The 19,132-nt window shown below is 36.2% G+C and overlaps 1 protein-coding gene across 2 annotated transcripts in view; it reads left to right on the top strand.

Annotated features, from left to right (window-relative positions):
* The window catches only part of RNF219 (ring finger protein 219), a 37,653-nt gene extending 18,944 nt beyond the window's left edge, over window positions 1-18,709 (top strand). For both annotated transcript variants that reach the window (XM_011355465.2, XM_011355467.2), the window contains exon 6: window positions 15,965-18,709. In XM_011355465.2, coding sequence (XP_011353767.1) covers window positions 15,965-17,480 — 1,516 coding nt within the window. In that variant the 3' untranslated portion in view covers window positions 17,481-18,709. The remainder of the gene's footprint in view (window positions 1-15,964) is intronic.
* Window positions 18,710-19,132: the final 423 nt, after the last annotated feature.

The following is a 19,132-nucleotide window of genomic DNA, read 5'->3' as shown; positions in this document are numbered from 1 at the left end:
TAGTGGAAATAGGATTTGAACCCAGGTAGTCCAGCCCCAGATTCCATGCTCTATTCCATTACACTACAAGGCATATCTGAAATAGAATTTAAGGCTTTAATCATTCAATTTTGGACTGATTTGGACTATATACAATTAAGTGTTTTATTCTTTCTTTATGATGGAATAGTTTTCATTCCATTCCAAAATATAAGAGATTGCAGGTATGACCCGCTTAACATTCTGTTTAAAATTATAAGAAACAGTTGAGAGTTAAGAGTTGAATATGGAGAAAAAATGAGATACAGCACTTGAGGTTTTTCTTCTTCTAGGAAAAAAAATGAGAAGTGGGAAGAGAATATGGCCCCCATGCCTCTCTGAGGGGTGGCATATCCGAACTCCATACTTTCTTCCTGTCCAACCACTAAACTTCATCTCTTCCTAGTGGAAAAAGACAAGACAAGTATTGGCAAACAAGGGAAATTTATCCTACCAGAAGTAGCTCTCTACTTGTCATTTGAAAAGGACAAAATGTTGCCTTCAGTAAAACCAAGTGGGGTATCAGGAAATGGTAGAAGTAAACCATAATTACTCAGAACAGAGGTAACTAACCAACAGAAGGAGAAGCATAGCTTTTACTTCTAAATAGTTCCTTCCCGTGTGTCTCCAACCTCATTTTGCTTTCACGTCAGATAATGTCCTACTTTGACAAATTAGTGAAATAAGCTTAGGAAGTGCTGCTGTTATGTGGTAGTTTTGAATCTCTGCTCCCTCATTTATTGGCAGCTCGCCTTGCCAGTCATAATAATGCTTGTCCATTAGCCATTTCCCACAGCATGCTGAATGGAACTAAAGCTATTTTGTTTGTAGCTTTTATTTCTTGAAAAATTGCCCACAAGATTTCAGATTTAATGCCAGCCACAACGTGTGTTTTTAAATATCCACGGCTCCAGCCTGATAAGTAACTGAAGAATCTCACCTGAAGAAGCCTGGCTTCTGTCTTTTCTAATAAGCAGCCATACTATAAATTTAGAATTTGCTATTTTTAACTTGTTTCTTCCTTTCAGGGGAAGGGGACATTTTCACTTAAAAAAATGATATGAACTGACCCCTATTTCAGATCACTTTGTAATGCATTGAAGTATTAAATGTATTGCATTTGATTTATAGCTTTGTTTGCTCTGCATCACCAAACCCTAGTGGGATTCAAAGAGAAGCTGACCACAGCTGAAAATGCCCAGATCTGGTTCACCTGAGGAGAGCTTCTACTTATACTGAAAAGAATATGAAAATTCAGGAGTTTAAGAGTACATGCAAGCAAATAAAAACCATTCATTCTAATTTGTTCCCTTGATTAGGAAGTGCCTTGACCAATTATTTTTCTATTATCTACCTAGTTAGATGTCAAGGAATGCTTTTTATAGACATGGCCTTAGTTTCTGATATATCCTTCAAGTTATGCAGATATATTCTACAAATCTTTCAGAAAAGCTTTAAATTGTAAACACTAGAGAGTTTAAACTAGGAAGGTGTATTTATCAGCTTGGAGTGCCATAACAAAATACTCTAGTTGAGTGGCTTAAACACAGGATATTTATTTTCTCACAGTTCTGAAGGCTAGAAGACCGATACCAAGGTTCAGCAGTTTTGGTTTCTGGCGAGGACTTTTTTTGGCTTGACACAGCCAGCCACCTTCTTACTATGTCTTCACATGTGTGTGTGTGTGTGTGTGTGTGTGTGTGAGAGAGAGAGAGAGAGAGAGAGAGAGAGAATGTGATAGAGGGAGAGGTCTCTGGTCTCTCTTCCTCTTCTTATAAGGATACCAATCCTGTTGGATTAGGGCCTCATCCTTATGATCTCATTTAACCTTAATTACATCCTAAAAACCCTATCTCTAATTATGGTTGCATTGGGGGTTAGGGCTTCAACATATAATTTGGTGGAGTGGGGTGGAGGTGTGTAGAACACAATTTAGTCCACACTAGAATTTATTTCTTTTCAGGACACTCAAACAAATATGCTAGTGCCCCCAAACTAGACTAGCATGTTTGGAAAGAGGAGAGCTTAAACATTTACATTGGTCTCAAGTAGATGGTATTGTACAAAAGTAATATATTTCATAATCCACTTAAAAACAGTGCATTATCTTTTTAAATGAAGATCTGGATTATCATTTATTTCTTCTGTTACTGTTTTTCTGTTATATCTGTTACTCTTTATTATATCCAATCTTAAAGTGCACCTGAATACTTTTCCTTCCTCAGTTTTAACTTAAAGTCCTTTTGAGCAATGTGACACATATCCTACTAAGCATATTCTTCTAGATTTCAATAGTATTCATTCTATTCCTCATCAAAAGTTTATTATCCTAATATCTAAACTGGTAGTCAGGAAATTTGATCTTTTTCTTTGACTTTGTCTATCTACACTTCCCAAATTCTTCTTTTCTCTTCTCAAATAATATATTTCACCTGGGGGAACCATCATTTTTTCTAATATGGACTACTAAGAGAATCAGATTTGATGTTCAGAACTCAACAAGTGGTATGTCCTTTAGCTTACAAGGCTGATATCTGATGAAAACTCACCCTCCTAGCCAACCCAGAAATACTGAATATTTATTTACTTAACACTGTGTAAAGTGCTTTGAACTTTACAAAGTAAATACTCTTCCTGATCCCTAAAATAGATTAGGTTCCCTTGCTGTAATTTCTCTTACTGCTGTGTACTTGACCTTCTTAGCACATATCACAATTATTAATAATGTTTTGCGTAATTACTTGTTTTATGACTTTCTTGTGTTTGATCGAGGACTATAGTTGTATTCACTGTTATGGCCACTGCTTTCTGGCTTATAATTTGTTCCTAATAAATATTTGTTGAGTGAATGAATGAAAAACATAGCCCCTAGAACTATGAGGAAGCAAGCATACAATCCAGAATGTGGTACACTCAATAAGAAAATAACTAGGTTTCTTCATGAAATCATTGGCAAAATGAGAGGGGGAGGCCTGCTCCACAACAAAAGAGAACTAAAAGACATAACCAAATGCAGTGCGGTTGTGCACCATGGGTTTGAACTGCGCAGATTCACTTATTGTGGATTTTTTTCAATAAATGTACAGATGGCTCACCGTATAGCCAGGGTTTCACATCTGGGATTCACCCAACTACATATGGAAAACAGCAATTTCCATCCACGGTTGGGAGTCCATGGATGTGGAGAGCTGATTATATGGATTGTTGCACGCCATTTTATATAAAGAACCAATCCTTCATGGATACCAAGAGATGACAGTAGTTAAGTTTTGGGGGAGTCAAAAGTTATTTTATATAAGGGAATTGAACATCTGCAGGTTTTTGACTGTGCAGGGAGTCAGCACCCCTAACCCCCATGTTGTTCAAGGGTCAACTGTATGGATGTTATGTGGGTATTGATTACTAATGAAGCATGTCAAAAGACATTTTGAGGTAATTAGGTAAATTTGAATATGAACTAGATATTAGATTATACCATGGAATTACTGTTAATTTTGTTTAGATATTATGGTTACTTAAGATAATGTCCTTTCTTTTTTTAGAAATGCATATTAAAATATGGACTATAGAATATTTTAACAAAAGAAAAAAGGGATATGTATATGTGAGAAATGAGGCAAAATCTTGGTAATTTTTGGAAGTGAGTGATGAGTATATAGGGATTTGTTATATATTTCTCTCTACTTCTGTGAATATTTGAACATTTTTATAATAAAAAAAAATTAAAACCAACAAAACATGGTCCCAATCTCTAGGAAGCTCATAATCTAATGAAGGCAAGAGACAAAAATATAGGAAACAATTAAATATTAAACAGATACTAAGCCAAATAGCAGAGATAGCAGTATGGGTTTAGAAAATGGTAGGTGGGTTGTAGTGATGAGAGTCTTTGTCAAAGAGGCAGGACTTGAGCCCACCTTTGAAGAATGGAGATTTCATTGAGGAGGAAGGCATTCTGAGCAAGAGGAAACAGCTCGTGCTATTAGGAGTACTGTGTGGTCTCTTCAGCTCCAGTCCCTTCTCACTAGTAACAACCAGGAAACAACAAGAATGAGAAGCTGAAGAGTAGACTTTCGTGTTGCATTTTCACATTCTTAAATTCCCTTGGCTTCAATTACTGTTCCTTAAGTGTACCAGAAAATGTGGATACATTTGTCCCTTGAAGAGGTATGAAAAATTGACTCACAGAACATATGAAAGTGTCATGCCCTCTCTTCAAGTTCTCTGTGTTTAGTTGTGTCATGTTTTTGCGTTAGGCATGAGAAGCAGGGTTCACGCCATGTTGCCAGCTATTTTGAGGCTTTGCAGAGCAGCTGTTCTTTCACTCAATTGCTAACTCACCTTAATAGCAAACTTCATAGGTCATTTATATCAACTTGGTTATAATTGGATTAATGGATTTCCTTTCTATAAGTATGTATTCAAGAATGTTCTGTGTTCTTATTGTGGCTTTAGTAAGATCTATGGCTTTGATAATGTCTCCTTGCATGCAGCGCTCTTTTCCCCAAGGCTTGTCACTTCAGAGCAGTCTTCACCCATGCCCCAGCTCCTTCTGAGGGAAGGTAAAGGCTCCAAATACCTTCTGGACAGTAAGCAGTATTTCCTTTCATTAGTATATGAAAAAGAAGTGCTCTGTAGAAGAAAGAATAGACCTCATAGATTATGACATGGCTTTGTTCTCTTTTTGCTGTATTCGTGTTCCCTGAGCCATCTCATCTATCCCAATAGCTTTAATAATAATCTGCCTGTATGTCAGAGATTATAAAAGAAAATTTAAAACTTTGGTCTCACATGTTTGTGGTGATGCTGGTGTGAACAAACCTACTCCACTGTCAATTGTATAAAAGTATTGCACATGCAATTACAGTGATGGGCTGTATCATCTAGGTTTGCGTAAGTACACTGATGTTCACACAAGGCCGAAATCTGCCTAACATCACATTTCTCAAAACATATCCCCATCATTAAGTGGTGAATGACTTTACAGTAGTTCTCCCCGCCCTTATCTGAAGTTTTGCTTTCCACGGTTCTAGTTACCCAAGGCTAACAGCAGTCCAAAAATATTAAATGGAAAATTCCAGAAATAAACAATTCATAAGTTTTAAGTTGTGCACCATTCTATGTAGCAGGATGGAATCTCCCGTTGTCCCACCCCTTCTTTCCCGAGAAGTGAATCATCCCTTTGTCCGATGTACCCATGTTATACGTGTTTTCCTCCCCTTACTCACTAAGTAGCCATCTCCCTTATCAGATCATCTGTGGCAGTATAGTGGTGGTGCTTGCATTCAGGTAACCCTTATTTTACTTGGTAATTACCCTAAAGCTATTCACATAAGTTTTATTACAGTATTTTGTTATAATTTTTCTAGTTTATTATTAGTGTTAATCTCTTACTGTGCCTAATTTATAAATTAAACTTTTCATGGGTATATATATATATGGGGAAAAAAACGTATATATATATATAGGATTCAGTACTATCCGTGATTTCAGGCACCCACTGGGGGTCTTGGAACATGTCCCCCGTGGATAAGGAGGGACCACTGTAAATGCTTAGATCTGGAGACGGATTACCTGAATTCAAACTTCGCTGCTTTTGCTCTGCCCCGTCTTCCCCTACCCAGTTCGTTTTCACCACACTTGAAATTGTCTTTTTATAAAGTTTAAGTGAAATTATAGCTAAATTTATACCTAACAATATCCACTGTTTTCCTGAAATAAAATTCAGATCCTTCACAAGCTAGTCTATACTTGCCTACAAACTGTCATCTCATTCATCTCATTCTCATTCCCCCAGCTCATCCTGCTCCAGCCATACTGGCCTTCTTCTGTTTCTAAAACATGCTGGACCTTTTCCCACTGCTTAGAATGTTCTGCTTCCAGATCTTTATGTGACTGTCTCTGTCATCAGATTCAGAGACGTGTTTCCTGATCATTCAATCAAAAGCACCTTCTACTTCTTTGCTCTGTTAGGGATACCGTAATAATAAAATGGTGTGGTGAAGCTATACAGTGAATAATTATGAGCTCCTGAGCCAGGCTCCCTAGGACTGAACTCTGCTTTGTTTACTTACTAGCTCTGTGATTTGAGGGAAGATATTTAACCTTTCTGTATCTCGGTTTTTGTCTTCTGTGGAGTGGGGACAGTAGTAGTACCTACCTAATTGTAGTGAGGATTCAATGAATTAAAACTTGAAATGCACTTAGAGCCCATGGCTAATGCTCAACTAATGTTATAGTATTGTTGTTTTCTTAGTCCTTACCAATATCTGAAATTATCTTGTTCGTTTAATTGCTTGACCTTTTATTTGTCTGTCTCCTCCATTCTAAACTTAAAACTCCGAAAATAAACTAATAAGTAAATAAATAAACTTGAAACTCCACAAGGGTAGGGACTTAGCTGCTATCTTCTTCACTTGCAAAGCCCTGGCACCTGAAAGGCACCTGATTAATACTTGTTGAAAATTAAATGAACAGATAAATAACATTAGATAAGTTACTTAACCTCTTAGAGCTATCAGGTTTTCTTTATGCAAAATGTTATCTATATTGTGGATATTGAGATGATTAAAGGAAATAATTTTATGTCTTTGGTGCAATACGCAGCACAAAGAACTGGTAGAGGCGGGTGTGTAAATAATTGTATCCATTATCCATCCCATACAGAACATTGTTTATCCTATTGCTCAGTTGCTGTTCTTCCTAATGGCTTTACTACTCCTCTGGTTGCCTAAGATGAAAACCTCAGTCTTCCTGTATTTCTCCACCCCTTCTATTCCCACACCTAATTGTTCAGTATATTGTATCTATCCTACTCTTAAATGCCTTTGTAATCTATCTTCTTCTCTTTTCCACTAGTTTAGATCCACATGATTTCTTGCTTAGTCTGTTTTAACAACCTTCCAACTTCTTGCTTTTCTTTTCCACACTCAATCCTCTAGCACCCGCTTTATTGTCGCCTACTTTTAGAATATAAATTTGATCATCTTACTCCCTTGCTTAATGACCTTTGGTGATTCCCCACTGTCCGCAAATTAAAACTTAAATTCCTTACTAGTAGGACTTCAGTTTTAGCCTTCTTATCTCCTCTCCACCTTCCCCATTCTTGTACTCTGCTTTGGCCATGCTAAATTTCTCACTTGGCACAGATTCTCCATGTTGGGACATGTCTTTGTACCTTTGCTCATGCCTTTTCCTTTGCCTTCCCTAGCTCTCTGCATTAGCTTTTCCCTATTCCTTTTTATTCTGCCTGGTTAATTCCTACCTATTCTTTGAGATCTAGGCCAGTTGTCACTTTATCTGTGAGGCTCTCTGTGATTTCCCTAGACAGAGGGAACACTTTCCTTTTGTTATTCTATCATATTGTTTTAAGGATCACATTGTATATTGACCTTCCTGACTGTTGTGCTCAGTTAATCTACCAGCTCCTTGGAGCTAAGACATATATTTTAAAACGCACACATATGTGTATATAGAAAATAGATGTATGCACACCGATGTACCTTCTCTGGGGTCTGGTGGAAGGAAGGAGTTCTTATATTCTAATACTCTATACTACCACTTGAAGGGAACTGACCAGGGAATTAAGATTTTGAGCTTTCTTGAAATTTAAAGTACAAAAGGTTTAAGAGGGCAAGAAATCAGATTCCTGGCATTTTCTCCAGATGAGGAGAGCAGATGGATTTCTTGAAGTTTTCCTAAACTGTATTAGATATTGGGAAAGGAGGAGGCCTGCCTGGCTTCCAGACAAGATTTCTTCTCTGAGTCTCCTTGCTGAAACTGGGTTTCCCTGCCCTTATCTGTCTCCGTGCTGACTCTGAGCTGTGGTCCCTTCCCCTTTCATAGATCTGCTCTTCCTAAACTGTGTTCTAAGACTTGCCTGTATCACTGGGACTACTGGCTTTCTGCTTCCTCAGCAGCACCTCTGGTCTTGCTGGCCATGACTGTTGTCCCTTTTTGACCTGTTCTGGCCTTTTTTGTTTATTATGATCCTGCTCTGACAAACACTATGATTCCTGGTATTTGACCCCAACCTGATCCATGAGTGATTCTGCTATGCCCTTCGGTTTTCCCGGAAGGGGAACTTATCGACTGTCAGGGGAGCCAGATGATACCCTGGGGCCAGACTGTGACAGCCTGGTATGCTCAGGCCCCTCAGCTGCCTGAGGAACCCTTCTCTGGATATTCAGCTAATTGGGGATGGACAGTTACTGCATTTTCCTGTCAACTTGTAAAGACAAGTTGTATTGATAAGATATTTTAGGAGCTTGCAGTGCATGCTAATGACTAAGCAATAAGGTTGTCAGAAAGATTATGAACTGCTTGAGGACAAGGATAATGTCTTTTACTCCTTTTGTTTCCCTTCTTCATAGCCCCTCAGCAAACATTAGTCCTCAATGACTGTCATCTGAGTAATAATTACCAAGTGGCTGGATCACAGTTTTTTCTTTTGTCTTTTTTTTCTTTTGTTTCTTTTTAGATTGTTCCTTGTGCTGAGAGATTGATTTAACTGTAATGGAAAATGTATAGATAGATACTAGTCCAGAGATTTTAAAGTATGCTTTTTTCACTCAACAATAGTTGTACTCTTACACTATTGAGATTTTGTTGTTATTAAGATTATTGTATTTTGGGAAGAGGTGTAAGTCCTTTATTCCTCTTGGAACTGTAAAAAGATATGAAATAGCATGTCTTAAGGTTCTCTCCTTCCATGAAAGATTATGATGCCCACTGACGTCATACAAACTTGAAGGCTGATCTTTTCTTTTTCGGGCAGAAAATTAGGGCATTTCTGCATAGAATTGAAATGAAATATATTTATCAAGTAGAACTGAATTTATTTCATAGTAAAAAGAGTAGTCCACCTTCACAGGCAGTGAGTATATATATATGGGTCAGCCCGTTTAAAATACTTAAGCACAAAAGGGAATTGATTCCTCTTCAATTTACATATGCTGCCTAAAACTTGGGTTGTTTCTATTAAGAATTTCCAGATATCTCAGCAAGAACTTTCAACACCACAATTTTTGACAAATGCGTGGTTAGTTTAATAAAATAAACACATGTACACACACACAAAACTTCCCTTAAAATTGTATTAATGATATGAGCCATAATTTTTAAACTCTGCTCTCCATTTGAAAGCTTGTAAAGCAAACTATACATTAATTTTCAAATACGTTTGGGAGGTAGAGGGAGGAGGAATGGCTGCAAGAGCCTCAATTCTTTGTCTAGTTCTACTGCCCTTGTGATCTTTGTCATGAAGGAAAAAATTGTGTGTTTTCTAAATTATTCTTGCAAATAATGAAGCACTTTATGTTTTGTAACTAAACTAAGATGCCATATAACAGAGTTTGTATTTCTTTATTTCTCAATATTAAACCCCAAAACCAAGTACCTAGGTGATGTTTAGGCTCTAAAATTTTTTATTTAAATTTTTGCCTTTTTCATATAAATAGCATTGTTTCCTTATAGTTGAAAATGCCTGCTGATTGTGCATAAGATAGACAGGATGATCATGTATACTTTCTATTCCTAGTGCATTAAAGTTGGAGCTTTCAGTTCATAGTTCTGGTTTAGAACTAGTTTTCATATCTTTGGTTAAAATAGCCACCCTCCTTGGGTTGGCATTTGCCAGCATAATCTGTCTGTGCTATAGTTTCCTGCAAGGCTACTTTAAAAAATGATCTTTGGAAACTTCAAAATATTCTTGACCTTGTGTCTAAAACAGAGTAGGTGTTTGATAAATATTTTTCAACTTTGTACATACATATCTGTATGTCTTCTCACATCTTTTCTTTTCTCTCCATGTTTCTATTAGCAAATGTATGTATTAATAAATATTACAATACTAGTCCCTTGACTGTGTATACAGACTTTGTGCTCAGTAAACCTAGCTTGAATTTTATACCATTTTACAGTATAAATAGATGCTAATATTACTTAAGAAGGGATCTCATGTTCACATACTTCATATGGGTTCAAACATTGTGTTTGGATTCAGACTTGAATCCAAATCCTTTTCTTGCTATTTACTTTCTGTATAACCTTTTTAAGCCTCGCGTTTCTCATCTTTAGAGCAAAAATAACAGATCTCCCTTCATAAAGTTGACATGACAATTTAAGAAAATGTATATCAAGCATATAGCTTGAAACAAGTAAACATTCAATAATTTGTGGTTGCCGCTGTTGTTACTGTCATCATCATTGTCAATAGTTGTCACTTAGACTACTAAAAGTTTATTTGTTACATATACTCTTGGTAAGTTTCATCCCAAAAGTTCACATTCCTCTTTTTTTTTTTTAAATTATGGGCCAGGGAACAAAAACTTTATCTCGAGTTTCCAGGAGGGAAGAATTTTTTCCTGTTCTCTCTCAGTAGCCTCACATTTAATATATTTTTATGGAACCAACTGCGTGATTAGGATAGATGATACAATTATGATTAACAAATTCTCTAAGAACGTAGCATTTTCATAACAGAGTGTTTAATTTTTTAAAAACTCTCTTAAAGAAACACTGCAAGTCATACGGGTCAGCAACAGATAAGAATGTATAGGCCACTTCTGAAAGCTTCCCTAGTAATTTAAAGACAGATGCTTCCTCGCGTCTTGACACAAGCACAGGATGAGCTAGATATGGGTAACGTACAAACAACTCATTGGAAGCAGGTGAGAGAGAAAGTCGTCATGTCCCTGTCACCCTTTCCCCGGCTAAAGAGGTTTAAGCTCCCTACAGTCCTGGTCCCAACTGTCCTCTCTCCCTAAAATATGACCCCTCCCCACCCTGTACACAGCACCCAAGGCAGAGCATAGCATTGAGACCGCTTGCTTTTCTTCCCATTTCTATCAAAACTCAGGTTCCCAAGGAGGTAATATTACAAGCTACTCGAGTTATGTGCAGTCAAAAAAAGGAGTTTGTGAATTGAAAAGATCTAACTGGTAGATCATGATTTAGGAGACAATATTTAGGGAAGGGAAAGAATCAATGGAAAGTTCTTCCATCTGAAATTCTGCCTTCTCCTTCGTACCTCTCTTTATTTTAAAATAGAGAAGATAACTTTCCTACTATCTCTGAAAGGGAATGAGAAGATATACAACTACAGCTAAGTAGACAGATAACTCTACAATAAAATACACTCTATGAAAGAGTCCTTCTTAGGGTAAATGTGGTAATTCTTCAAAAAAATTTTTTTGAGACACATAAGTTTACTTAGTTTTCTCACTTACCAGCCATTACTTTAGTATATAGGTCATCCTTTGCCCCCTTTTGGCAGGATATATACTAAAATTGGTAAGCCTCACCTTGCATGGTTATATAGGACCATAAAAATGATCATTCAAGCAAAAACAATACAAAGCATCCATAATAATCAATAGAAACAATTGAATTGTTCTGTAACCTTGAACAATTTTTATCAAAACATTAAATCTCTTACTGTCAGTTATAAATGTATATGAAAATGAAAAAAATAGTGAAACTAGTATTTAGTACACTAGTATTTATATAGTACAGTTTAAAACATTAGAAACATTTAGAATTAAAATGTTTTATTTTTTGTAAAAAACTCGTATAGAATAATCCAAATAGTGCTTGCCACTTTATCATATAATTTATGATACGAAGCTAGCATATTTTCTGACGCCTTAACAAACTGTCATACTCCTAAGTTTGCATCATTCCCATTCCAGCATTTTATCTTTTGTGCTTTCGATGTCATGAAATATCTCCATATTGTTGCAATGTGAAGTTTTTTGCCAGTCTGTCACTTCCTCTAGACATCTTTATCCTTTTTGTCACAACCACTTTTCTCATTTATGTCAGTAGTTTGCCTCTGACTAACAGAGGTCCCTTGAATGATGACAATTTCAACATCCCCATGGTCAGCTGTTCTTCTATAACTACATTTACATTTGATTATAATTTTATTTCTAACAATCACTTTTTATCTTTGTTGCACCTTTATCTTTGTTGGGTAATTGTCTTTTGATTATGCCTTTTTGTAAAATGTCACGTGGCAGCACAACCTCATGTCTTACTGTCTGTGTGTGAACTGAATAATAGATGCTCAACAACTGGTCACTTTCAGACTTTGAAAGAAATGACCTGATTGGCCACTGATCGTGTTGCACATCTGTTACTTATATAGTGTTTTGTGAACTGAAAAACTAGCAGTGAAGTTTTTACCTTATGCAGTTACTCACAGTTCATATAATGTGATAAGTCTGAACCATGTTGTTAATTGACTGGTGTTATTTAATTAAACTGTGGTAACTAAAATTCGAGCATATCAGAACCGTGTACAACAAGGACATCAAATTGAAAATCTGTCAGGTAGGCCAAATCCAAAGATTGTTTTCATTTTGTTTCACTGTTACTTCAACTAGCAAGTAAAGAAAAGATAAAAAATCAAAGATACATGGGAGTCAGGTGAGCTCACATCACCAGTGTCCCCCTTGTTCCTCAAGATGATATTTTTTAAGTTTATCTTAAAAACTTAAGATAAGTTTTGGAACCTGCTGGGCGTGCTGCATTTATCCCTTCTGTTGGGGATGCCATTGAGAACTAGAGAGCAAAATAAATTGTTCGAGTTTTCACAACTAGTTAATGGTGGCATAGCACTGGAGGTTAGTTCCATTGACACTTGGTTCTGGTATTTATTCTTTACCATAGTTGCTTTCTTCTGACCCCCTTCAAACATACATTCTGTTCCTCTTAAGGGATGGCCTTGAGAAAATGTGATCTTGGAAGCTTTCCTTTGTTGGAGGTGCCCTTACAATAGTTACAGTACCTCAAAAGTCAAACCAATAGGACTTTCATTTCTCTTCTAGTAGGGATAGGAATAGTCTTGTACTTCTGTAGCTTTTTGGACAAGGGGAGCCCTAAACTAGAATGTACATATCAGTTAACATTGAAAGATCAAAAATCCTTTAAGCTTCTCTTAGAGTCTAGCAGAACACACTTCCCATATCAGTTGCAGCTCCCATACTGCTCTGTGCTGTTTTCTCTGACAAAATGAAGCCTTTGGCCATCACTGCTATTTTGAAAATCAAAGCCTTTGGTCTCTAATGGAATGTTTATGAAAATACTCCATTTTGAAATTTGCTCAGGAAAAGGAAGTATAGTAAATGATGTTAGAAGTCCCTCCGGCTTGCCTTGGCATTGATTCATTTAATGATATGTACTCTAGAAATTTCTGGAATTAGTGTGAATAAGAGTATTAAAACCCAAAGCTGAATAAGCTCTTATCTTATTTATCTTCTTCCATGGAAGTATAGCATTAGATATGCATCCCTAATTGTTATTTCCATATGATCAAGTAAATTTCCATTTGCCAAATTTAATACAGGTATCTAGGGTAAGCTTAAAAATCCCTAATACCTATGTCAAAACTCTCATCTGTTTGCATTCTTTTGCAAAGGTGAAAGTGGAAGTTTTTTTGGATGGAACAGTGTAGAATGGCAAACCTATAGTAAAAAAACTATCTGTATATCTGTCATTCTCTATTGCTTTCCTTGGTGTCAGTAGAAAAAAAAAAAAAAAGAAACAGTCAAATGTATGAAACATTTAGTTTTGTAATATAGTAAATCATAATACTCACATGTAAAAGAGGCCCAAGGACCTTTGGCTTATCCTTTGGTGTTGGCTATGTCTTGATGTAAAGCATTGATGTATCTTAAAGTAAGAAAATATCATTTATTCAAGAAATATTTATTGAGAGACTGCTGAATACCAGGAATTGTTCTAGAGAGCTAGTAATAGATAAAAGATAGTCAAACTCCTTGCTTTCCTGGAGCTTATACTCTAATGGGGAAGAAAGAGACAGAAAATAAATTACGTGGCTTGATTAATTAATTGATCAGTTCCATGGCTTTCACTATACATTTCTGTTTGTTTGCCTCTCAGCCCACTGCCTTACTAGCCTGGTCTGATCACTCAAAGTATTATAGACTTGTGAAGTATTGAAATGGAACTTTGGGGAATTGAGGGCAGTGACCTTTTAGAAAATAGACAACTCTATCAGTGACTTCTGCTTGCTTGTTCCTCTCACATGTGCTCTGTTTCTGGCCTTTGTTGTTAGTTCTCAGGGAACTTCAGCTTTCTCTTGGAAATAACACACACAAAAAAAATGATTAGAGCTATCATTTTGACTTCAACTCAGAACCATTTGTTAACTTACTTCTTTTAAAAAATAATTTAAAAAAAAACATGTGGAGCAAATATAGCATCTTTAAATGACATTATGTTTGAATTTCCAGGCTAAAACTATGAGTAAGAAGTAAGTTAACAAATGGTTCTGAGTTGAAGTCAAAATGATAGCTCTAATCAACAAATTTTATTATAGTTGCTTTTGTTTTTGTTATACCTTTGGTTTTTTGTTTTGCTTTTTAGAGGTTGAAGGGATAATGCTCTTTCTGAAAGTTCAGTTAATTGCAGTGAGTAGATCAATATTTGGCAACGAGTCTTTTAAGGCCCTTTCTAACCCTGAGATTTTATGAATCTATATTTACCTTTGCCCCTGCTTTTTTCCCTTAGTGACAAGAGCTGGGATCATGTCAGGAGTAAGCTGGAGAGTGAATTGGGCTACAATTTAGGAGGAGGTGATGGGTATCGAGTGGAAGTCATAAAACATATAGCACAGTTATTATTGGTTCCTTCTCCTTTATAGTTTTTTTTAAATACTAGGCATATTTTATTAATTGTTATTATTTTTATTATTAGGAGAAGAAAAAGATAAACCTATAGATAAAACAATTTTAAGAAGTCGCCTTCTCAGGTACCTTCCTTCAAAGAGACAACCCGTGAATTCTTCAAGATGGGTCAATATTTCATAAAAAAAATGAATAAGAAAAGGCTTTTTAAGAGAACTTTTGTGGAGAGAAATTATTTTTCATGAGATTAGAATGTAAGGCTTATTTTTATTGGCTCATTGAAAGCAGTTTCCTGAAAAATGGAATTTTCCTTGGTGGTCAGATGGAATTTGAAGTAGTTTTATATCCCCTGAAGCTGGGACAGTCTTATGGATCTTTGTATCCCCAGCTCTGGATATACCACCAGGCCATACCAGGTGCTCACAAATTGTTTTTTTGGCTGAACCAATACCCATTCTTCAGGGAATAATGAAAATAAAATAATCTCAAGTAAAAGGGGTAAATTTTTGATGTGTTCTTTTTCAGTTACTCTCTAAAATATTCCTTTTCAGAAATGTGAAAATGTTTTTTATGTGCAAAATATTGGAACCACAAGTGCTGACTTTGTATTTCAGAGTTAGAGTGAATGAGATTGATGTTTCATACAGTTATAAAATGCCAAAAATAAGTAGAACTGAAATGAATTAAAGCCCAGTGTTCAGAAAAGCCAAGTAAAAGCTTCAGATCAAGGGTGGCTATAATTGGAAGGTACCAAATAAGTATTTAAAACCACCCCTGCTGGGACGCTAAGATTTCTGAATTTCAAATTGGCATTTTATGTTTGACAAGGTGACACTGTATAAGAAATGTATTATAAAACACTGCTGTATGATAGGAAAATGATTGAATGTAAATATTTCAAGATGTGGACCACTGTTCAAATGTTATCATAAATCTTTGCCATTGTTTTAGGAGATAACTCTTCATGCATATATGAGCTGAATTGATAGAGCTAGCTCTTGGAAGGGAACTCGTCAGTGAGTTTCTGCCTCTCTGCTACCACTAGACCAATTTGACCACAAAAGTATTCTGTTAGATCTTTGGCATTATTATCATATGCGTATTGTTACATAGTGAGAGAACCCTTTTTTTGAAGATACTACATCTGGTATTGCTTTTGTCCTCTGCATTGAGTAGTCTGAAATGTCACTATCATGTGAAATTAGAACAGACTGAGATAGTTGGTACTCTTAGACTTGGAAAAGGAAAGAAAAAAGCTTGAACTATGTAGTTAACTGTCCCTCCATTTCTTGCAGATTTGGAAGGTTTACAATAGCTGCTCTTCAGTCCAAAGTAGAACAGTATGAACGTGAAACCAATCGCCTCAAGAAAGCCCTAGAACGAAGTGATAAGTATATAGAGGAACTAGAATCTCAAATTGCACAGCTAAAAAATTCAAGTGAAGAGAAGGAAGCAATGAATTCCATTTGCCAGAACACGCTTTCTACAGATGACAAGGGGAGCAAAGGCAGCAAGGAAGATATGCCTTCAAAGAATCAAGGTGATGGGGCCAGAAAGCAGCTTTGCTCAGCCACCTCGAGTTCTCACCTGGCACAGCCTTCTAACAGTTCTGCCCGGCAGGAAAGCACCAGCAAAACAGAACCAAATTGTTCTAAGAACAAAGACCTATATCAAAAACAAGTGGAAATAATGTTAGATGTGACAGATACAAGTATGGATACTTACTTAGAAAGAGAATGGGGTAATAAGACAAGTGATTGTGCACCCTATAAAGCCGAAGAACTTTATGACCTTCCAGCTCCTTGTACTCCTTTGTCCCTTAGTTGCCTTCAGCTCAGTACTCCAGAAAATAGAGAGAACTCTGTGGGAAAAGCAGGATGCTCCAAAAATCACTCAAACCATCTCAGAAAATTGGTGTTTGATGATTTTTGTGATTCTCCAAATGTTTGTAATAAAGACTCTTCAGAAGACGGCAGAAGTGAAAATGAAAAGAAATCGGAATGTTTTACTTCCCCAAAGACAGGGTTTTGGGATTGTTGTTCCACAAGCTATGCCCAAAGCTTAGATTTTGAAAACTCAGAGGGGAACCTGATAGCAAATTCTGTTGGAGAAATTTCTTCAAAATTCAGTGAGAAATCAGGCTCATGTTTATCCAAAAGGTTGAATTCTATTCGCTCTTTTGAAATGAATCGGACGAGAACATCCAGTGAAGCCTCAATGGACGCAGCTTATCTTGACAAAATTTCTGAGCTAGATTCTATGATGTCGGAATCAGACAATAGCAAGAGCCCTTGTAATAACGGTTTTAAGTCAGTGGATTTGGATGGGTTATCAAAGTCATCTCAAGGCAGTGAATTTCTTGAGGAACCAGATGAGTTGGAAGAAAGAACTAAGCCAGACCTTTCCAAAGGTTCTCTAACTACTGGTCAGTTAGAAAATGGAAATGAATGGAAACCCACTTCTTATTTTTTCCTCTCTCCATCTGACCAGGAAATGAATGAAGATTTTTCACTTCATCCCAGTTCTGACTCAGGAACGACTGAAATCAAACCCCCAAGCTGTTTGTTTCAGACTGAGTTTTCCCAGAGTGTTTTGTTAAGCAGTTCACACCGGCTATTTGAAGATCAAAGATTTGAGTCATCTTTGTTTAAGATGTCCTCAGAGATGCATGGTCTTCATAACCACCTTCAGTCTCCTTGGTCTACTTCTTTTGTGCCTGAAAAGAGGAATAAAAATGTGAATCAATCAACAAAAAGAAAAATCCAGAGCAGCCTTTCCAATGCCAGCCCATCAAAAGCAACTAAAAGTTGACTCATTAGAAAGCTGTCATTTATGTTTTTGTCCTGAAAGGAATATAAGTTTTTAAAGTACTTTTTTCCCCCTTATAAATGTTCTATATGATTTTGAATTGGTAATCTTTTAGTCAAGTGTCAAGTCAGAATGGTGGATTAGCCTGTATCAGAATACTTTTGTCCATTTTGAGCAGTTTGTTCTTTTTTTTTTTTTCATTTGGGAATCTTTTTTACCAGAAAAGGTAAAGAGATGGTTTCTTTTTAATGAATAGTGTATGTGTCTGGATTTGATATATTATATTTTGAATCTTGATTTAACTGTTAGCTACAATGGCCTATTAATGAGCCTTTAATAGAACTTGGATTCCTTAAGTAAAACTTTAAGTTTTGTCTACACACTGCTCATAAGACACTTGAGTTTCTTTAAAGCTTTCCCTAGGGTGGGTGTTATTTTGCCTGCCCCCTTTAATTTATGTTTAGTGGTGGCCTAGGCCATGATGGAAAATTAGCACTCTAACCCTATACCAATATTCATTTACTTTTTTTTTTTTAGGTTTTACATGTATGTTTGCATTTTTAATACTGTGTTTTGTTCAATTTTTGTAAAAAATATTTTTTGCTAGTATGAAAGAATACATTTCTATTTGAAAATATTTGTTTTATGTCAGAGAACTTTCATTTGCTCATCTTTGTGTGCATGTTGAAAATCAGAAATTGAGCTTGTTTTGGGGGGGGGGAAAAAAAGGCATGGAACAGTTGGGTTTAGAGGAGCCTAAAATGGTAGCTTCATTGTTCCAGACTTAGAGGTGCAAAAGCACTCACCGACAAGTTCTTGATCCACTTACATCCCAGGGAAGCTTTTTGGAGCAATGATGTTCCTCTTTGCATGTTCTGTTCTCTGTGAAAACTCTATGCATGGTAGCGTTCTTGCTTGCACTATTTTTTCTTAAGAAAAAGAAGTTTCAGTTGGCTAATAGAATACCTTTTATGTAGGACAAAATTTTTTTTTCATGAAAAGTGGGTGAGATCAGGTCAGCTAAGCACAATTTTTAATTTAGGCTATGAAAATGTATATTCTAAACATGTTTGGTAGGCCTATGTAGGCTTTTAAAAATGGTTTGTATGTCAATGACTTGTTTATCTAATGTGCACTGAACAATTGTACATTAATACTGTACTGTTTTACATTAATACTGCATGCTTTTCTATGTGAATTGAATAAAGGCTGTCATAAGCACTCTTAACCCATGATGTTGTCTCAGCTATTGAATTAGCCTATAAAGACCAGACAAACATCATTTTTAATCGATCTTATGATAATAGGGGTTGACAGACTATGGCCCATGGACCAAATCTGGCCTGCACCTGTTTTTATGAAAGGCCTGTGAACTAGAAACGGTTTTTATGGTTTTTAAAAACCCTAAATCTAGTTCATAACACAGGAAAATACATGAAATTCAAAATTAAATGTTTCTAAATAGTCTTATTAGAACACAGCTATACTCATTGTTTACATATTATCTCTGGCTGCTTTTGCACTGCAATGGCAGAGTTAAAGAGTTGTGACAGAGACCATGTTGTCCACAAAGCCTAAAATATTTACGAGTTGTCCCTTCACAGAAAAAAATTGCTGACCCCTGTTATAACAGATTCTAAGGATTCAACAAAACT

The sequence above is a fragment of the Pteropus vampyrus genome, unplaced genomic scaffold, assembly GCF_000151845.1.
Source record: "Pteropus vampyrus isolate Shadow unplaced genomic scaffold, Pvam_2.0 Scaffold21, whole genome shotgun sequence".
Lineage (NCBI taxonomy): Eukaryota > Metazoa > Chordata > Mammalia > Chiroptera > Pteropodidae > Pteropus > Pteropus vampyrus.
This window is presented reverse-complemented; position numbering and strand designations above follow the sequence as displayed.